Here is a 21,398-nt window from a genome sequence, read left to right as displayed (position 1 = left end):
TGAAGGGAGACGTCGAGCGGTGCACAAAGAGGCAATTCTCCAGGTCGACAGCATGCTGTTGGAGCTGTGCGGTATGAGCAGCAGCTGATTAAATCCGGAAGAAGACCTCCAAGGCTGCCACATTCAGGGTACACAGACAAAAATCCATGCAAAATTCTCACAGTCCAGTTTGCTATAGGCAGGCACTCAGGACCATCACAGTAGGCCCGCGGGGGAAAAAATACAGTAAATCCAATCTCATTTATACATGTCTATTCAGCATCACATAAAAACTCATTGCAATGCAAATCCTGCTTTCATCTTGCAAGCACACAGCACTTAAAGTGGCTTTTGAGGAAGAATAGTGACCGAGGAAGTTGACAATTAAAAGTGACAGTAACCAGGAGACAAGATTTTTCAAAAAAAATAAACCTTTTTAACATCACAGCTGTATTCATACAAGCCTCATTGTGCGTGTGAAGTCATTTCGCTCAATCTTTTAAATACCAGTTTAAAAGGGGATAAAGCAAAGTTTTATATCATTGTACTATTTTGTCCCAATACAACACATAATTGCTGTGTCACGCATTCTTTAAGGAACAAAACAAAACAATAAACTAATATCTAAACAAAACTCGGTTGATGCTTGTTTTATTTAACACTGCATAAACCTTTTCCCAGGCCTTTCATCCTTCAAAAGGCTGAGACTACATTAAAACCACATCAGTTTCAAATAGACACTGTCTGAATTTCAAATTTTATTTTACCATACATATATATTAATAAACATTTATTAAAGATCAATCCTTTACATTCATGATTTGGGGCTAAAAAGTGGACAACCTTTAAAATAAAATTCAATGTACCAGGATTACAGAGAAAACCTACTAGTGAATTTATCAAATTCATAAATATTGGGCTATTTAAATTCACCCTATTCTGAGTCCCTACAATTATGATGTTTTATTATCATTTAGATGATCCAGAACTGGTTTTGTGACATCAATGGTCAGGAGTTTCCTCCCATATTAATATTATTTCATGATATTAGTGGTGATTCTGTTCAACACACTGAGAAGATATTTTTCTATTTTAATCCTGAAAAGGTCTAATAATTTTATATAATACAAACAAAGGAATTTTACACAAATATAGGTTTTGTCAATATTGTACAGTATAGTATTACTTCATCCCCTTGTTTGTTACCTAGTCTGCTCTGCTGTATCTGAATTTTTGTGTTGGGCTTGATTCAAACCCACATCAGATCTGTCTACTAGTACCCAGCAGCCACAGCCATCCTTGCAGGATGGCCACTTGGGTGAGGTGGCAGAAAGTTGCCAAGAGCCATTAAAGTTCCTCTTCAAGCAAATCCGCAGGTTACTTCACCCAGGGAGTGGAACTCGCTGCCATAAGGGAGTGGGCAATGGGAATAGTACAGAGAAATTGAAAACAAAGCTAGTTAAGGAAAAGCAGAATAGAAGGGTATGGTGACAGGTGTGATGAAATAAGGTAGAAGGCGGCTCTTGTGAACCAAACCAAAGATCTGTTGAGTCAAGTGGTCTTTCCCATGCTATAACTTCCATGCTAAGGAAGAGAAAATGTTTTAGAGAAAAAAAGTACAAAGAAGAAGGAAGCAAGAAGTTAATACCACCAACAAAATCTATTCATGAAATAGTCCAGTAAGTACACCCAGAAACCTCAAGGAAGCCAGGAGGAGCTTGTGCTTATGGATATTTAATCTTTATAATAAATAATTCCTGCTTATTTGTATAACTTTTCTGCATGCCTCCTTTCCTCTCAAAATCAGTTATTAATGGTGGGCTAGTTTTCTTTGGGTCCTATTCTCGTGAAGGTATTTCTTCACCTGTAAGCCTGGACAGTGAATGCTGACCATGTCAAACATCCTAACAGAGTTTGATCCTACCACCCACAAAAATGGGCTTGATTTTCAGAATCTGATGGCAGGTGGGTAGAAAGGTTGCTATTGGAGAGCAACCTGCCAGTTTACTAGCATCCTGTTGCCTTCAGTCTAAAGTGCAATGGCTACCTGCCTTCTGGCCATTAACTGGCTTTTCACTCAAAAATCACAATGTGCACTTCATGGCAATGATGTACGAGGTGGGAACTGGCCCAAAATTCAGCCCATGGCCTTTTCAGAAAGACTATGACTAGGGGCAGAAGATTTTACTGATTTTCAGCCTTTCCTAATCAGTTTCCTCGAAGTCAATCGTGGCGCATTAGGAACAGCACTAAGCCATTCAACTCCTTCAGCCACTTTGACCATCAATTAGATGACATAGACCCTGCTTCTCAATTCCCTTTGCCCACTTTTGTTTTATAACACCCGATACCCTTGCGTAACAAAAATCTATAGTCTCAGTCTTTTTGCAATTGACTTAGCATCCTGTTGGGAGGAAAGAGTTTGAAAATATTATTACTCTTTGTTTTAATAAGATTAAGAGAAGAAATATGATTTCTGATTTCACTCCTAAATATCCTCACTCCTACTTTTTGGATTATGACACCTTGCTGTGAATTTTTTCATCAAAGTGGTCATTTTGTTCACTGAATTTATTCAATCAAATCACTCTGTAATTTTAAAAACCTGGATTTAATCACTCCACAACATTCTATAATCAAAGGAATACAAACAAGGGGTGTTCCCTGTGGCATGGAGCAGAATAAATGGGAAATCCCATTGATAGCAGTGGGACCAGAAGATCCTGCTGCCAGCCAACTGCCTCGCACGTCTGAAGGGAAGGTCAGGGAATCCTGGTGTATGGGGGCAGGGGCCAGAATTTCTGGTCCTGTTTTTAGGGTTGGGAACAGCAGCAGGGGCAGAAAATCACACAGGTGTTCTAAAATGGGTTTTATGCCGGTGGGATTTTCCAGATTTGATTGTCCCTGCTCACCACCAATAATATAATGGGAATCCTGACTTTGAAACTCCGGATCCCCATTTGAATAGATTTAAATATCATTATTAAGCCTATACAATGATAGTTTTTTCCTGCTCCCCCCATTGGATTGTCCATTCATGTCAGCATGAAGGTACACCAATGTGAATCAGAACAGGTTCCCCAAGATATGCACCTGGTGAGCAGAACACACTAGTGGTGCACAGGTGAGTGCTCCCCGGGGTGGGGGAGCTGGTCATGCTTGGACAGTACCATAGCATAACCAGGAGGTTATTCTGTGGGAATGAACTCCAGGGAGTTCCATGGAGGAAGGGTTTCCATGTTCATAGCGGGGGAGGGAATTTTGAAAGGGTGTCCCCAATCTCTCAGTGCAAGATCCTGTACCCCCACGACCAGATATCAAGTCCTCTCCACCAGACAGTGAGAACGCTCCTATCTGCAGCATGTTTCCCATCCTCTTCCCGACATCGATCGCTGGTATCAGGGGATGCCCAATGGGTCTCCCTTCATGACACATGGGTGACATAACCTCTGCCCTATCTCTTCATGACCTCCCCCCACCCCCCCATAGCCCCCCATTCATGACCCCCATTCAGGCCCCATCCCCACTCAACCCCAATCCCCTTGGCACTGCCCTGGCAGTGTTCAACCAGCACTGCCAGTGTGCCAGTTGACATTGGTAGTTTGCCAGGTGGGCACTGCCAAGCCATGTCCCCGACCACTCAGGGCTTCAATGGCCTCCGAGTTTCCATACTTGGCCACCACACCTGGTCTCTGCTGGTGGAGACCAATATTGATTTTCGCCAGTAAATATGCTAATCGACCTTGTGCTGCTTCTGGAGAGATCCAGTTTGTGCCAGGAGTAAGGGATTAGGACAATTGCAAACTCTTTGGCACCGGGTGCAAGACCTGTTTTCAAGCCGGGATGGAATTTTCCTGGATTAGCGCAATCTGCACCAGGCGCAGCAAGGCTGGAAAATAGCCTCCTACATTTGCACATGGGCCGGTAATGATCTAGTGGTTGCATTATAAAGGAAAGGTGTCTTCCAGAAAATCAGATCTTACACAACCAGGTCCCTGTGATTTTACAATTACACTTTTTAGTAATGCGGCTTTCAAGTGCAGTCATGGCAGGTTATTAACAAATCAAGTAGATTTTCAGGGCCTGTGTCTGAGTATCAATGATGCCCAGGCATTTTCTTTCTCAATGAAAATGTTTTGTCCATTAGACAGTTATTATGAATGCTGACCTTAAAACTAAATATAATTAGCAAAATTTGAAAAGCATAAATGCTACTCAGCTGTTATACCAACACATAGGAAGAAATTCTTTGGCTAGATTCTTATTTTTGAGAATAACACTCCAATGAAGTTAGAAACTCTGAGTGGAATCTTGTTAGGGTTTTGGAGGTCTTGCCAACTATCTGGAGAGCCAGCCAAACACCCGCAGTGCTTCTTTTTGGGTAGGCCCACCAAGCAGTGGCGAAGCCACCAGTGGGCCTTACCCTGGAATTGAGACCCCCTAGAGCAGAGGTCCTGCCTAGAGTGGAAACTCTTGAACTCAGCATCAGAAGGCTGGAAGATCCTGGGAGCTGGGAGAATATTAATGGACTAGAGATGGGATTCCTGCTCCTCAGGGACTGGAAGCCTCACTTCAGAGAACAGCTGTCCTAGCAGAAGCCACTGGTTCTCCAGATTAGCCGTGCCATTAGAGACTACTGCCTGTATTGTGTCCTGTGCTTGTGGATGTGAATTGTGCCACTGAAAGGACATCTATCTCACCTCACCCTAAGTCCCAGGATGGCCGAGGATCCAGGGTATACGCATCTAACAGATATGGGCGTGATTGCAGAGCAAGGGAGTTTCAAGGGGCAAGTTGTGGGAAGGGGGGAGCGGGGGGCAGCAGGGAGGCTTGCTCAGAAGCAAGGTAGAACTCTCAGTGGACCCACTTCCTGATGCGTGATCTCTCAATCAGCCTCTTTTCCAATGAATGTACCTGCAGACTGCTAAGATGACACTTTCTGCCCTCACACTTTTCACTTGAATTACAAGAGCCATTGTCTGGAATATCATATTTACTACATAAATTATTGATATACCTTATTGATTTTAAATGCATTATTTAAGAAATAATTGAGATGGAAACTTTGTAACTGCGTTTCCAATCTTAGTTCTTATATCTTAATTCTCCACTTATTTTATCCATTATCTTTATTGGACAGAACTTATCATAGTGCAAGGAGCTGTTAAGGTAACAACAAAATTTTACATATAATTTAAACAAAGGGAATCAATTCTTTTGTTCCCATCAAAAAACAAGGACTCAATTTGATGAGCTGAGAAAATTGTTGAGGGAAATAAAGTTTGTAATAGTCTTACCCAATTTCATTGAGGTACATGAACAGTTCAAGGGCCGAGCTATGAGTGGTCTTGTCACCCAGGTTGGTGACCTTGACAGGGACACCTGCAGCAGAGCAAAAAAGGAAAGCATTTCAAGGCAAAAGATCTCTAACTTCATGGCTGGTGCATTAAATGGGGCTGACATATATGAACTATGAATACACCCCAGTAACTAAGAGCACAGTGGGCCTTGGCTGAGGAAGCTCAAGAGACATAAAAACTCCTTTCTTTCGGGCCGTGAAATCATGGCCAAGCCCTTTACTAATTAAATTTCACACTTCAGCATTGTATATGCCACAGCACCTTCTGTCCCACCAGTACCTCATGCAGGCTGGACAAATGAGCGAATAGAATGGGCTTTTTCAGGCTGATAAATGGAGGGGAGCGCACATTGCACGGTCGGCATGCACACATGCTCCACATTATCCTGCCCTACAAAGGTGAATGTCTGTAGTAGTCCATCAAGGGGAATAACCCCATGAATTAATCATTGCTCAAAACAGGCAAAAAAGGAGATGTCATTGGCCTTCTTATTAGCTGCACGAAATGAGCAATAAATGAAACAGGAAGCAGTTGGGGGTGTAGAAGGAGGAGAAGCAGAAAGCCAGTCTCTAATCTCCTTCACATCCATCTGTCTACCTTATTAGCATATAGCACAGCAATCAGTTGCCAATCAGAGTAAAATAGCCTTTTTAGCCTTTTCTCTATAAAATGTAAGCTCCACATTAATGATTACTAAACCCCGACAAATTTTTGCGCCTGTTGTATTGTCCTCCACTCAGCCTCGTGAGCACCAACATAGTCATCCTGTTGTCCAAAAAGCTACTTAAGTCTGAAAATAGTTAATAATTAGATTAAAACTTCAAATAAATTAACTCTAAGATGAATAGTTATAGCAGGGGGGCTTAGTCCACTACAGCCATTAAAATGTATTAGATTTTGGGGAATCTATTCCCAGACACAAAAGACGTTAACATAATAGTGCTGTAGAAAAGCAGTGTGTTGCTTTTCTGAAATAAAAACACAATAAAAAGCAGTGTTAAAAGGAAAGGCTTAATAATGCAGCACTTTCAAGATGTATTTCTCTTTCTGTTTCACATCAGCAGCAGAATGTTTACTTGACTATTCTAAAAATATAAATTTAAAAATGAATTATTATAGATTTTAAGTCATAAATATATACTTTAATGACAATACAGTCACTTATACCAGATGCATTGTGTCAATGCCATTTTCATCATGTGTTGTAACCCAAGAAAGCCTGTGTGAGAGCATGTGGGCCTGGGTTCCCCAGCCGTGCAAAAGCATCAGGACTCGGGTATTTGAACCCATGTAAGAGCATCAGGCCTAAGGTCCAGAGCAATTACAAGCATTAGAGCTGGGGGTCCTCAAGCCTGTTGAAAATATTGAAACAATGAAAAGGAGATCAACAAGTGCAAGGGCCAGGACACAGAGCAACAACGAGCAAATCAAGTGTTGGAGCCTGAATCTTCAAACTTGCCCCAAGATGATAGTTCAGGTATAGACACATTCCTATGAGGAAGAAGGGAAGGTCGTCCAAAGCAACTGGGTGCTGCTCGGGGCATTTTTTACTGTGAAGCCGCCCAAAAGACAGCCTTCTGTTTCTTCAGTGTTGGAGGATTTCCTATTGGCTCTGTAGCTTCAAGGGCCCACTCACTGTCCTAATTAAGTAGCAAGCCTGCCCTCTGGCCATTAATTGACCAATCTGGGGAAAATCACAGCCAGTTTACTGTTCCCTACACAGTGTAGGCTTCTGATCCCCATTTGACCCTGACGGTGGGGTTCCAAAGCCCATGGGGAAAGTTTTGCAAATGGTGTAAATGGATTTTAAGAAGTATTTGATTAAAAAGCACAGAAAAGACTGTTCAGCAAAACTGCCAGTATGGATATGAAAGTGGCCAAGAGACAGAAAAACAGTGGTTTTTGAGACTGCAGTGAAGTGTCCGACAGGGTCACTGTCCTTTTAAATACATACAATAAATGACTTGCACTAAGTTATAATAGGGTCTGCAGATAACATAAAACTTGAAATATAGTAAACAATGGGCACATTAATTTCAGACTTCAGGACATGGGACTAGTGAAATGAACAGATATGGCAGACAATATTAAATACATAGAAATGTGTGAATTGAAATATTTTGGAAGGAAGAAAGGAAGATGAACTTAGTTTGAAGTTTATTTATGAGTGTCAAAAGTAGGTTTACATTAACACAGCAATGAAATTACTGTGAAAATCCCGTACTTGCCACACTCTGGCGCCTGTTCGGGTACACTGAGGGAAAATTTAGCATGGCCAATGCACCTAACCAGCACATCTTTTGGACTGTGGGAGGAAACCAGAGCACCCAGAGAAAACCCATGCAGACACAGGGAGAACGTGCAAATTCCACACAGACAGTGACCCAATCCAGGAATTGAGCCAGGTCCTCGGTGCCGTGAGGCAATAGTGCTAATCACTGTGCTGGCTGAAAAGAGGCTATATAAGTTAAATGATACAATCTTAAAAGGATGGAAAAACAGAAAACAGGAACTTCACACATTGAAGGTGGCAGTATAAGTTGATAAGGTTGGTGAAAAAGCACATGGGATCATTATATCATCATTATATATAGAGACATAAAGTATAAAAGCAAGGAAGATATTTTGAACCTTTATAAATCACTGGCCAGACTCCAGCTGGAGTACTGTGTTCAATTTTGGGCACCACACTATATGCTATATAAATGCAAATTGTAGTTGTTGTTATTAATTTTAATGGACAGAAAATCATAGGCAATGCATGCTCGAAGTTCTAATTGGCACTCCCAGCAGGCAAATTTCCAAACCATTATGTTAGTTGATTTTTCGGTGAGAAAGACACAAAGCTATTTTGGATTTCGCATTCAGAAGTTTATTATGGTCCAACTGCTTCTTAGTTACAATCATCTCTTCCTCTATTATCCATCCCTATCCCAAAATGAAAAAAAAAGCTTACCATTTTTGAACTCAATCTCCAATTCGTCAGGAGTGTTTGGAGACTTCACTGGGTCAACTGTCATCATGAACATACCATCTGGTGCATGATTCTGTTGGGTTATTGAAAAAAATGAAAACAGTTCAATTTCCAATGGCAAAGCATTTTTATACTTACTGTCTGGCCTCTAAAAGTACTGTACTGAAGTGTGACATTCCGTGCTGCCTGAACAATCCTGAAGGGACAAGAGCAATTGTTTCTCTCCCTGTTTCTTTTTCCACTTTCTTTACTTATGGAAGACAATTTGAACCTGTTTGGTTGATTGAATAATATGCATCTGTTTAACATATACAAAAAAAAGTCAATTTCCCAATCAGGACCCATATTGTCACTGGGCTGATTTCAAATGAAAATTATGCTGAATTCCTTACTTAAAATAATCTACCACCCACGACCTGTACCCCACGCCTGCCATTTGCAGTAATACATTTTGTCCTTCATAAACGAGTTGAGGAGGTAGATGCCCAAAACACTACTCAGTTTCTGAAACAAAAACTTTAAATTTTTCTAATTCCCTTGCTTTGCAACTTAATGGATGAATTCTATTAACTTTCAAGTAATTATTGCATGAAAATTTGAGCACAGGTCTAATCAATTAACATGCAGCGCTTAAAATGGATTTCAAGATTGGAACTTGCTGCATTCTCAATTTCATGTGCTAAGTTAGCTGACTTCACATTTGGCAATGTGTCTCCGAGTCCTGAGCTGAGCAGTGACCTATGTGAAACCTCAGTGGAACCTTTGCAACAATGCAAATTTATAAACATGAACAAGGAGCAGGCCATTCAACCCATCTGGCCCGGTCCGCCATTTAATTGGGCCATAATTGATTTGATTGGGCCATAATCTCAAATGTGCACTCTGCCTACTCTCAATAACTATCACCCCTTGCTTTCCAAGGATTTATCAACCTTTGCCCTAAAAACTCTGCTTCCACAACCTTTTATCTACAAGAAGTATCCACTATACACACCATTCAGTAGTCTTTCATATCAGTTATGGTGCTGTTGCGTTCAAAATCAAACAAAAGCAATTAAACAAAATGAAATTTTTTTGTACGATATTTGTTTCCCTACTGTTTTCAGTCTAATTCTCCATGCAATGTCGGTTCTACTAATGCTGCTTGGTATCCTACATGTGGTGCCTTAGAATGATGAGATGCAGATTCACATCTGCAAACATAGAGATGAAAACTTTCCAGTTGTAGAGAAAGCGTAAACACAGTCTGCGAGTTTCCCCACTGAAGAAAAGGCAAAAGCCAGATCGTGAAAATATTTAGAAATATGAGACAGAAGGGTAAATGAAAGAGAAAGTAGGGGTGAGAGAATGAGAAAGGAGAAAAAATTGACCAAGTGAAAACACCCACCAGAGACTGCTCTACACCTCTTTAGCAGTGAGCTTTAAAACAGCACTGTCAAAATCTGATCAGAAGCCCTGCCTTTTACTGATTCAGTCTGGTCTGGGAAACTGGAGGAAATGACTATGCACTTTACAAACAACCACCAAAATTGGGTGGTGGCAAGGGAGCACATTTTGTTTCATTTAATTGTTAAATCAATTGTTGATACTTGAGACCTGAAACACAAAAGTGATTGCAAGACCCACAATGGTTGCAAAACAATAACCGCTCCCAGCATTAATGAAATTGGGATATTAAAAAAAAAACAAACTTGCTTTTTCAAAATAAAATTCTCCCTATTCTTAGGTCCCCATTTTAAGGTACTTTAGCACTGAAAAAAGAGAGCAAAATTAAAAATATCCCAACTGTGCGCTCTGGCATTTTGAGTTCAGCCACAATTTTGTCAACAGGAACAGACAGTGGTCTAATCAGGGCAGTCCACATGTTGATCAAACTGAGCTAAGTTTTAGTTGTTTTGCTATTAAAGCAGAAGCACGTTTCTTCAAATGTAGAAGGGGAATTAATAGTTGCAGTAATTTTGGGGTTAGTGCAACTCAAAAACTATATTGTACTATCTCCCTAACAATTAGCACCATTGGTATCAAACAAAACTGTAATTCCTGGTACCCTCTCTTTAAAAAGAGATATTAAATGATTATTTAAAGAAAAACTTTAATTACCAACAACATTAATTTATTCGTTCAGAGAACTTTTCCACCCTGTAATTGTACTGATAAGACAAAAATAAAAAGCCTACCTCAAGCTGAAGTCCCTGAATATATAGATTTTAAACCCTAAAGACAAATTGTTTCTTTAAAACTGGTACCCTTGTGCCATTATTAAAGGCTAAAAATTCACGCCTTTAATTCCCCTCAAGTTGATTTCATCTCATCCTTTGACATGCTCTCAGCTGGAGCCAGAGTAGTCTTAGAGGAACAAGTCAAGCAAGAAGCAAAGCCTGCAGTTGATATAAAATTTGAGTTGATTTGGTATTGAATGAAAGCCAGTGCAGATCTATGACCTTGGCAGATGTCTGACCACCACACTTTATTAAAAAAAAATGGACACTTTGTGCGGCTGTGATAGGTCAGTTAAAGATGAAGCCATTTAGAGAACGATTCTGTGTCAAAGGATAGAATACTTTATTTAAGATACAACATCAATCACAGCATGGGGGTGGGGGGGGGAGTTGGACCATCTTTCTAAAAAAGACTTTAATAGCTTGGCTATATGGGAGGAATCCCCATTATAAACTGTGCCAAACACGCAGCAAACACTAAATGTTTTTTCATTAGCAACAGTGTTAATGGGAAGAAACAAAGCAACACATACAATAAAAGAACATAATGAGCATTTTGGGAATTCACTTCAGCCAAAAATTGTTTCAAAATAGATTGGAAGGATTATATTGATAAGAACAAAATGACTAAAATATTTTTAAAAGATTGACAAGTAAAACAACTTTTCTCAACAAAATCAGTTTGTTACATATTTACATTGTACTGATTCCAGTCGGCCTCTGAAAGGCCTTAATAGGCCTTGAACACCAAACTCACTCATCCCAATCCTGTTTCTGGGAAAATGGCCCAAGGCGGACGGTGCCAGCAAACTGGCACACCAGCCTTGGACCCATCCATCTCTGTAAAATCTACATCAAATTACAATTCAATATTCAGCTTTGTTTCATTATGTTTAATATATCAATGGCGTTCTTGTATAGTAAAATCTAACCACAAAATCATCCAGATAAGATGCTCCTCAAATTTTTAATTCAGTTCCAAAAAATTCTGAAAGATAGAGCAGTGTCCCAACTGCTCTTTAATACTTAAGCAACATTTAAACATGAATCAAAATACAATTCATGCATATATTTTACAATGTAGCAGGACATCAGTTATCCCTACACCTGGTCAATTGAAATCAAGGGCAGGATTCTCCTTCCAGGAGCAGGAAGAAGACTTTGCCCAGCTGAGCAGGACTGTGACAATTTTTAAAGGGGTGGACTAATCAGTTGGCTGGTTGGTAGATTGGACATCTAATTATCAGCACTGAGGGCAGGAACAGACCTCAACTGAGTGACAGCAGGCCCAATTTAAACCCACCAAGGCTACCACCTTTAAGACAGAGATCTGGGTGTTCAGCTTCCAGCAGACATACCAGTAGGGGAGCCTGAGGGTGCAGGTTACTCCTGAACAAGCAGGAGTGTGTGCCCAAGGTAATTACTGACCCCTCAGCAAGGCTTAGAGCCTTAGTGCTGCTGAGGACCTCTCAGCACTGATACATGCAGCTTTGATAACTGAGCCACTAGCATTAGCCACAAAAGCCAGGAATGCCTGGTCTCTTTTTTATAATTGCAAGAGGTCTGCAAGAGGGCAAAGATAGAAGAAGGAATTCCCTACTTACATGTCATCACCACAATGGGTGAAGGAGCCTTGGATATCTCCAGAGTTGTTGATAAATGGCAAGTCAGGCAAGGCAAGATTGGGATGCACAGCGAAGATACTCAGCGGAAAGGATTTTCCAGTCGTGCTTGCCCCAAAACCAGAAAATCCCACCCGAGGTCAATGATCCATCCCCTGCCCACTACGATTCCCATGGTGGGCAGGATGGGAAAATTCCAGTCAATGTGTACTTATAGGGGGTTTACTGCACTCCAGCTTGACAACAGCATGAAGACTGAGCTGTATTGGGAAATCTCAGCAGTGCAGAGTCCTTTGCTCTCCAAGGCTAGTTCTCATTATCTATCGTCCATAGCTACTGACATCGAGGTGCTAAGACTGACTCCTTCTCCATCACTGGGCCAAGCATTCCAAAGCAGAGCTCTGACCAAACACCGCCACTGACTAGTTTATTTTTTCAGAGGATGTAGGCATTGCTGGCAAGGCCAGCATTTATTGCCCATCCCTAATTGCCCTTGAACTGAGCAGCTTGCTCGGCATTTCAGAGGGCAGTTAAAAGTCAACCACATAGCTGTAGATCTGGAGTCGTGTGTAGGCTCGACTGGATAAAGATGGCAGATTTCTTTCCCTAAAAGGCATTAGTGAACCAGTTTGATAGCTTGCATGGTCACCATCACCAAGATTATAGCCTTATAATTCCAGATTTATTAATTTTCACCAGGGTTCAAATCCTAACACAGAACCTGCACCCAGAGCATTCGCTGCTACTCATCCAGTGATATTGCCATGACAGATTCGGGAGCGCCATCCAAGAGCTGAGGCAGTCACCCTCACAGCAGCTTGCTTGGCCATTCTGCCTGAAGGAGAACCTGTGTAGCAGGTACAGTGACAAAGGCTGCTCCTGCAATGACAGTGATGTAGCGGCCTCTGGAAATGTCCCCACTGGCATCTCCATGATGAGAATGATTGCCATGTGCATTTCTGCCAACATTAGGCAATTAACAGATCCCTCTGCCTCCTCCGAAGCTTGGAAGTCGCTGAGAATCAGTGACTGTTTTGGGGACAGCATCAAGTGGATCACTGAGGTGTGGATCACACAAATAAATTGATCGATGAAACTAGACATTTGGACCTTCTTTTGTTAATGGCCATGCAGGAAAAGAGGGATAAAACCTTGAATGGAGCATGCTTCTGTGAACTATAGCAATGAAACATTTTGGCATTCATTGGTGGTGAAGAGTAGAGCTGTTACAGGCTACATCTTTAATGGAAGCACTCTCATAGGCAGCTTCAATTAAGTTTGATACCATGCAAATCTTCTTGGGTCAGAGGAGGTCACCTGAAACAGGCATGGATCAGATGATTCCTGAAATAAATGCCTTTCTGGGACCTGGAGACCTGCACAGGCTCTGGCCAACTACTTGTGCTGCTGGAGGACTTCTGTTCTGCACTTTCCTCCTCATCTTCTTTCATATTTCATTCATTCTCCAATGAACTGTCTCCATCCAGGTCACACCACCTTTCAAGGTCCACACCTCCCTGGACGGCCATGTCATGAACTGAACAGCAGAAAACCACCACAAGACCTTTGCGGGAAGGTATTGCAGGATGTTACCTCGACAGTCCAGGCAATGGAACTGCATCTTCAAAAGTCTACTGATCTGCTCAGCAGTTGTCCTACTGAGTAGATGGCTGCAGCTGTAGTCCCTCTGTGTCAGGTTCTGGTAGAGGAGTGAGTAGACATGTCTTCAAGAGTAACCCAAGGTTAACCCCTAGCCCTCATCCCTTAGAATCCATCCGCATTATTTGGGGTTGGATGAAGAACTGCAGCAATCTGGACTGCTGGAGCTTGACCGAATCATGGCAGTTGCCAGAAAAGTGAGGGCACATTTGCAGGAATCTCCTGTTATGTTTGTAGACCAGTTGAACATTGAGCAACTGGAAGCCTTTCTTGTTAATGAATCTCACTGGCTAGTCACTGGGAGCTTTGATAGCCACATGGGCAACATCATTGGTGACCCTCCTGCCCCCCTGGTGAAACATACTAGAAATGGCACTGGGAGACTGGCACTGGCATTTTCATCCCCTGCCTACCTTAATTCCTGTCCCTGATAGAACTAAAAAAACCTGCCCCAACTAATCCATGTAATTAAACTATGTTTTCAGAAATACTTTAACAGAATCTAGCACTGCAGCAAATAAGGTGCAATCTGAAGTTTCAAGTTAGAGTGACATGTACTGCTTTGAAAGCCAAATTGCTGTGAAGACATAACAGGGAGGTGATACTGTTTGAAGGCTGGCATTTTAGTTCAATTCCATTGTATACTGTTAGACTCAGAAACTTTTGCAAGCTAGCACTCCGACTACATCCTTGGCACTTACAAACTGAACTATTTTGTAATGAGCATCAATCATAATCCTTTGCAAATATACTGCTTAAAAAAGGTTTCCATTAGGGGACACCCTCTACTAACAGCATTAAATGGCAATCCATCACAAAAAACAGGTTAAAATCTTTCTTTCAATAAAGAAATTAAAAAATGTAAGGAGCAGAGAATATGGGCTTATGCTTACAACTTTCCACAAGCAAGTCTTTGATCACGGGAGAGATGTAAATAGAGAGAGATGGGGTACCCAGGGAGGTCAACAACAAGGACAGAGGTGGGCTTTCTGTGTGTCTCCCCTCCCCCAAAACCAAGTCTCTTGATTGAGCATGTAATGCCTGAGAATGAGGGACACTTTCTCCCTCCCCATCAGGCTGCAAGCCAATCCTACAGGATTTGCTTTGTGTTTAACCCACATGGTAAATTCCAGTAGCTGTAGGATAAGGCCCTTGTAGGGTTACTTAAGCATCTCAGTTAGCCTCCAGTTGTGAAGGCCTCCATCCTTCACACCTGGAATTTGATCAAGAGAGTTGGGAAGGTGGCAAGATCTCCACCTGCAATCCTGTCCAATTACAAAGGCCTTTATGCCTCCAAACTTGTCTCTGAATAGCAGAGACATTACATTCCACTACTTAATACCAAATAAATGAGGAAGTGCTCCCAAATTATGCCCTGAAAAATATCTTTTAGCTGCAATGCCCATGCTGCTACATTATACCCACAAGTCCAGTTCCACTGTGCAATTTGTCACTATAATTGGATTTTTTTCTTCTGAGATACTCACTTTTCCAACTGTTGACATTTCTAACACTATGCCAATTTCAGTACGTTGCACAGTTATAAAAACTGCAGCATGCCCGCTCAGTTTAGCAACATAGTGCCATCATTTGTGTTGGTGTAAGGCAGACAGTGAACAAGACATGGAAGGGAGAAAAGCAGTTTTAGTAAATGCTGTATAATAAGTATGGCTGGAATTCTCCAAATGTTCATGCCAGCGGGATTTTCTGGTCCCGCTGCGGGTTTCCTAGTGGTGTGGGGTGCAGTCAACAGGGAATCCCATTGACAATGGCAGGACCAGAAAATCCTGATAGCGAACGGCACACCACAAGAAACATGCTGCAGGGAAGCTAAAGAGACAACTCATCCCCCCCCCCCAACCGTATGACAGTTTAAAGAGTCAGGGACCAAGCAAGTAAATTATATCTTGTTCAAATATCCCAAATTTGTGAAAGTTTATCACAACTCTTTAGGCCATGTGTGATTTCCATTGGATTTACATCGTTTTATAAATTAAGAGATTTACTATGCAACAATTTGTAACAAATGTTTTAATAATACACAGAATGGGATAAAACCTAGGTGGTAAAATAATTTGCTTAATCAATTTATCAGACAAGTTTAATTTTCTAATCTCCGACATTTTATGATTGTCACACAATTACTATCTGTAACCTTCTCTAGCAACTATGGAGTTAATGCTACCGTGTACTGTGCCAAGAAAAACAAATTAAAGGGAACTGATGGGAACATATTAAATTGAAACACATTAGTCATACTTTATATTTTATTTAAACACAATAACCAGTCTCTTCCTGCATATAGAAAGTTTACTTAAATTATTTTTTCCTCTTTACCAAACATTGAAAGAAAAATTCAGATCGCCTCCAATTTGAATCTGACCTCAACTACTTCTTAAATGAAAATATACCACCGCTCGATCAGCTTTCCTTGATTGTTCGGTGTTCTGCTTGCTATAGTTCAAAAAAAAACAAATCGTTTTGTACACTGTATCACTGAGTTCCATTTAGCCCTCGCTGTAGGAGGCCAGACTGCAATGTCAGCCTCAGAGAATCTGAAGAAAGTCTACCCAGAAAGGGGTGAAGAGAAGAAATTGGAGGCAAATGGGCCGTGAACTAAACCATCATGTAGAGCTATCGATGCTGATAACATTTATTCAATCGCCTGATATTGTTGAGCTTGGCCTGAATGAAGTCTTTCAGGGTGCTGCATGAAGTTAAAGCAAGTAAATTTCTATCTTTTTCTGCATTAGCTGCCTCATTGCCCTTCAATCAGCCTCACAAAAGCAGAAAATGGTTATACCATCTGCTTTCAATTCTCTGTAGCCAAATGTTCTTGTTGCGCCACTGCACACATTCAGAACAGTTCCCCCTCCAACGCCCCTACCACCAAGCCTTCTGGGTATGCCTAAAATGCCATTGCAAAGTAAATAGGCCTGACCAAAGAAGTTTATATTTATCAAAATAAACTTTAATTTTAGGACAAATTGCAACTCAGTTGATAAAAGTATAAACAATTTAGTTGCACTGCTTAACCCCAATAAGTTTTACAAAAATTACTAGACCTCCAAGCAAAGTAGACAAGTGCAATAAGAGTAGCAGTTTCTTCCATTAAACAGGGCATAATTGTGCTAATTCGAACTTGTAGAACATGCATTAATTAGAACTCTTTCAAATGTATAACTGAATTACTTTTAATCTAGATTAAAAAATCCAAGCTAGCAAAAAGGTCTCCAGGACATGAGCTGTTGCACTTTTTGCAGTTAACAACTATTAACTCTCACATGGAAGGAAATGGCTTGGTGGAACCAGGAGTTGCAGAAAGATAAAAAATATATAATTATATACATATAGGGTGTGCTTTGAAAAACTGTTTAAATTTTACAATTATTTTTGGTATAACAAATTCAGATTACCTATTGATCTCACAACAGGATTAAATAGCATTGAACTACCGCACAAGACACTGAATCAGTTACTGTTTATCGATTTCCCATTCCAGCTAGGCCTAGATTGTTGTACACTTGGGTGGAAAAGTTAGCCGGAATTTTACCAGCACACCCACCCCGGGTCTGGGGCGGGCAAGGCTCGCAGAATGGGATTTTCCATTGGCCTCGGGTGGGATTTTATGAGTCTTGTCCACGCGAGGTCGTAAAATACTGGCAATTATATGTATTACTTATGCTTTTCAGCCATAAACACATACCAATTTAACAATGGGATTAGCTGTGCCTAAACTGCACAAGCACCACTTGCACCGTTAAATATGTGGGATCCATACGGAGATGTAAAGAAAGTGTTTCAAACCGTGTTGAGGGTCCTTTTCAGAAGTCACTGGCAACATAGGAGTCAGTGCTCATCCCACAATGGAATCTTCAGTATTCCTAGCAACTACTAGTTGAAGCTAAGTTGCAAAAAACTTCAAATAAAAAAACATTCTTGCAGAGCTGCATTCATTCTCTGTCCAACCTTGTACCCCACTTCAACATCAGGGGATGAATAGAAATTGAATTCTCTGCTCGAGCAAGTAATCTGTGGTACTATGGACAGTAGCAATAAGCTTGTATCAAATATACTGATGTAGCCGGAGGATTGGTTTCTTTTGTTCCTCAGCCCTCTTGCTTCAGGCATATATTGATCATGCAGTTCTAAGTGTTGACCATATTGTGTACTACACTAAATCCAACCTTCCTTCAGGTAAGCAGGGCTAGGGGAATCTGAATGCTTCCACTGAGGGGCCCAGGGAGCATTCCTGCTCCTCCTGGCACACAAGAAGTGTTGAAACATTTTTTTACTTGGGGAGCCAGCAGTTCCTACCTCAATTTTGCTGCAAAATTTCACAATCCCTTGGAATCTGTGAAATGGTAGTAAATTTCAAACCAGGTCCCCAGTTGTACAGTTGGAGTCAGGTTTAAATATGTTGATTAACTGTTCCACCTCTCCATGGCAGAGCACTTAGATATCCCAATATTCACTGCTGTAATAATGGAACCTGGCACTTGCAAAGCACACTGGAGACAGATTCTCATATTGCGTTTTTACTCAAAGAATGTTAAGAAAGTGATACCACACTATCACAAAGAGCAGATGAGATGCTTGGAAAAGACCCATTTTAGAGGAAGCTAATGAATTACATTAAGCACAAAGGTATAGAAGTGCATAATAGGGTCATATGAAGAGGGGTGAGAGGGGGCTTGTATAAATACCATCATAAGCTATTAGGGTCAAATAGCCTGTTTGTGTAACGTAGGGCTGGATTTTCATCCTTGAGGCAGGTATTGGGAGTGAGGAAAATTTCCGGCTTGACCTACAGCCTCCAGATCTTTATCAATAGCAGAAACTGTAAGCAGTTGAAACCTCCATGTGTTGTGCAAATAAACATTGTGAAGTTGACAGCATAGATCAGAAAGCTGGAGCTGGAGCAGTTTTTCCCCAGGCTCAGGTGTTTCAACAGGCTAATGGATTTCCGCATTGTCAGCCAAAAGTGCAAAAAGAGGCTTGGCATGGGGGGGATGGGGGTTGAAATCAGGAGAGCCTTTTGAACTTAATTTTCAAAAGATCCACACATGCAGGCTTTGGTTCACAATGTGCTATGAACCAGAACTCTTTGAAAAGCTGGTCTTACTCCATGAAAATTGAAGTAAGCTAGGACATGCCTATTCCTGCAATGGAGCTAGCCAGGTCAGGAATACAGGGAACAAGTTCATAATCTGGAACTAGCTTGCACCCTCAAAATGCACTTCTGAAAATCAGAAGCACTCAAAAGGGGTCAAGAAACCCAGAATCGGGTTCCAGGTTCCATTTTTAAAGAGCTCCCAAGTCATCCTGATTTGGTCATAATTAGAGCCCATGATCTTTCACTTGATGGCACTTAACTGGAAGAAACACAACAGGAGTGATTCTCCCATCCCGCTGCACTGCTTTTTTAGCACAACGGGCCAGGAGACTCTAATGGCGGCCAATTTGTGCTGAGTATCCAGGCCTCCGCACATCTCCCAGTGCCAGATTTCTGGAGACAGAAGGGCAGCCTCTTGGGGGGGTGCAGGGGCGGGGTGTGAGCACTACTGATGGTGATGGCGGGGCGGGGATGGTGGGGGAGGTGCCCAGACATGGTCGGGGGAAGTAGGGATCTGGATGATAATCGATTCAGGCCTGCTTAGGGCATACAATAGCTCGGCTACTTGATCTCTATCATGTCAGCATCCTTAAATTCCTCAATGGGTTAACGCTTCAGCTAAGATAACAGAAAAAGATATTCAAAGGTTACTATTAAAGTAAAATTTCACTCTATTGCAATGGATGTTTTCATATCACTAAAGCATTTAAAATCAGTAAAATACCGATACTACCTTTTCATCAAATCATACTGCACAAAAGAAGCCCGACAACTGTCACCAGCACAAAAAAGTGAAAATCAGTAATTTTCCCTATATTAGAGGCTATCGCAGTCTGATGTGCCTTGAAAACATCTCAAGGTTGGAATGACGTTAAACCATTCAAGTTTCACTCCTGTGCTTTGAGCCATCACCTCAACTCGGAGAAGCATTCAACGTCCTGTAACAAATTCCAGGTTGCTCATATGTACATACACAAAAACACACTTCTTAAACCAAGTGTTCTTCCATTAATTTTTGAAGTGTGGCTGCACAGAGCCAAAGTACATCACTCAAAGTGGGATGTAAAAACTATCCTTAAATGTTTAATGATTAAAAATACAATGTCAGATTTAACGCTGTAAATTTTTCAAGCAAAGTTTCATTAAAGCAAATTGTATTTTCCTCCAAATTATATCAAACCCATCAGTTGCTTCCCCCTCTTTAATATAAATGAGTAAACATGCTAGTAAAACCAGATAAAAGCTTGTAGTGAAGACATGAAAATGGCTAATGGCAATGGAAAAGCCAGCCTATTGGTTGCTACTGCTTCGAAAATTGTATTAGTTCATGACCTTCGATCAAACAAGACCCTACATTTCACATTGAGAGAAACCACTGCTGCAAGCTGCCAACTTTGAAGCGCTCCTCTGTGAATGTGGCTCATCTGTCTAATTGCTTCTTTATTGTTTCGATGTGACATTGTATTGTACAATGTCACATAGAATGTTTCCCTCCCCATTGATCTTGGAAGCAATAAAAAGCTTTAAAACACAGATGATAATACTACCAGGGCTTGGCCTTGCCATTCCCCCTACCCCCATGAAATTTCAAATTATGGGTCACACACATAACACATTATAAGCTTAACAGCATATTTGAGAGTATTTCAATGTCATGAAATATTACCTTGGGGTTTTCCAGGATCCCAGACTCGTAGCTGTGGGAAAATATTTAAAAAAGGAAATAAACAACAAGAGCCAGACTATATCACGATGGCAAGTATTTGAAACAAGTACATTACTGAGTAGAGATTAAAATAAAAATGAATGTTGGAAATCCGGAAAGAGCAGAAAATTGTTGGAAATACACAGCTGGTCTGTCAGTATTTGAAAAGGAAAAGAATTGTTGCATGTTTAGTAGAGTCCATCATCAAACGGGACCCGACAAAGGGCCTCCATAATTATATTTTCTCTTTCAGATATAGGTGGGCCTGCTGTGAACTCTCAATTTGCTCAGCTTCTTACCTGATATGCATGATGTTAGCGTCCATACTCCAAGGGCTTTTGGGAGTGACAGGAACAGGAATGCCATGTGCCTATCATTATAAAAGAAAATCAATGATTATTTGGGAAATGTTAAACCAACATCCATAATATAGTCCTGCTAGTTGTAAATAAAATTCTTTACAATAAAATGTGCCTCACAATGCTTCTGCAACTCAATAGATGAAGAAAGTGTTCGTCGGTAAAGTTCAGATGCACCTCCTTTTAAATAATATTACTGTCTTCATTAGCAGAAGAATTATTATAAACATTTAACATTTTTACTACTAACATTGAAGTGTCAATTCAACCAAAATATATCCCCAAGTTAGTACAAAGAAAAGCAATCTCTGCACGCCACATTATATATCATCGCTTGCTGCTGTCATTTTTGAGTACTGCTGCTGACTGGAGGACACAATCTCAACCCACACAAAAAAATTTATT

General features: G+C 40.9%; 1 protein-coding gene across 1 annotated transcript in view; it reads right to left on the bottom strand.

Annotated features, from left to right (window-relative positions):
- Positions 1 to 21,398, bottom strand: part of ass1 (argininosuccinate synthase 1) — a 144,772-nt gene that overhangs the window by 64,746 nt on the left and 58,628 nt on the right. The window contains exons 7-10 of the mRNA XM_080211813.1: positions 20,934 to 21,004; positions 20,596 to 20,626; positions 8,296 to 8,386; positions 5,277 to 5,361 (exon numbers count right to left, since the gene is read on the bottom strand). Of these exons, the coding sequence (XP_080067939.1) occupies positions 5,277 to 5,361; positions 8,296 to 8,386; positions 20,596 to 20,626; positions 20,934 to 21,004 (278 nt within the window). The remainder of the gene's footprint in view (positions 1 to 5,276; positions 5,362 to 8,295; positions 8,387 to 20,595; positions 20,627 to 20,933; positions 21,005 to 21,398) is intronic.

Source organism: Carcharhinus amblyrhynchos, chromosome 25 (assembly GCF_965287045.1).
Source record: "Carcharhinus amblyrhynchos chromosome 25, sCarAmb.v2.hapA, whole genome shotgun sequence".
Lineage (NCBI taxonomy): Eukaryota > Metazoa > Chordata > Chondrichthyes > Carcharhiniformes > Carcharhinidae > Carcharhinus > Carcharhinus amblyrhynchos.
This window is presented reverse-complemented; position numbering and strand designations above follow the sequence as displayed.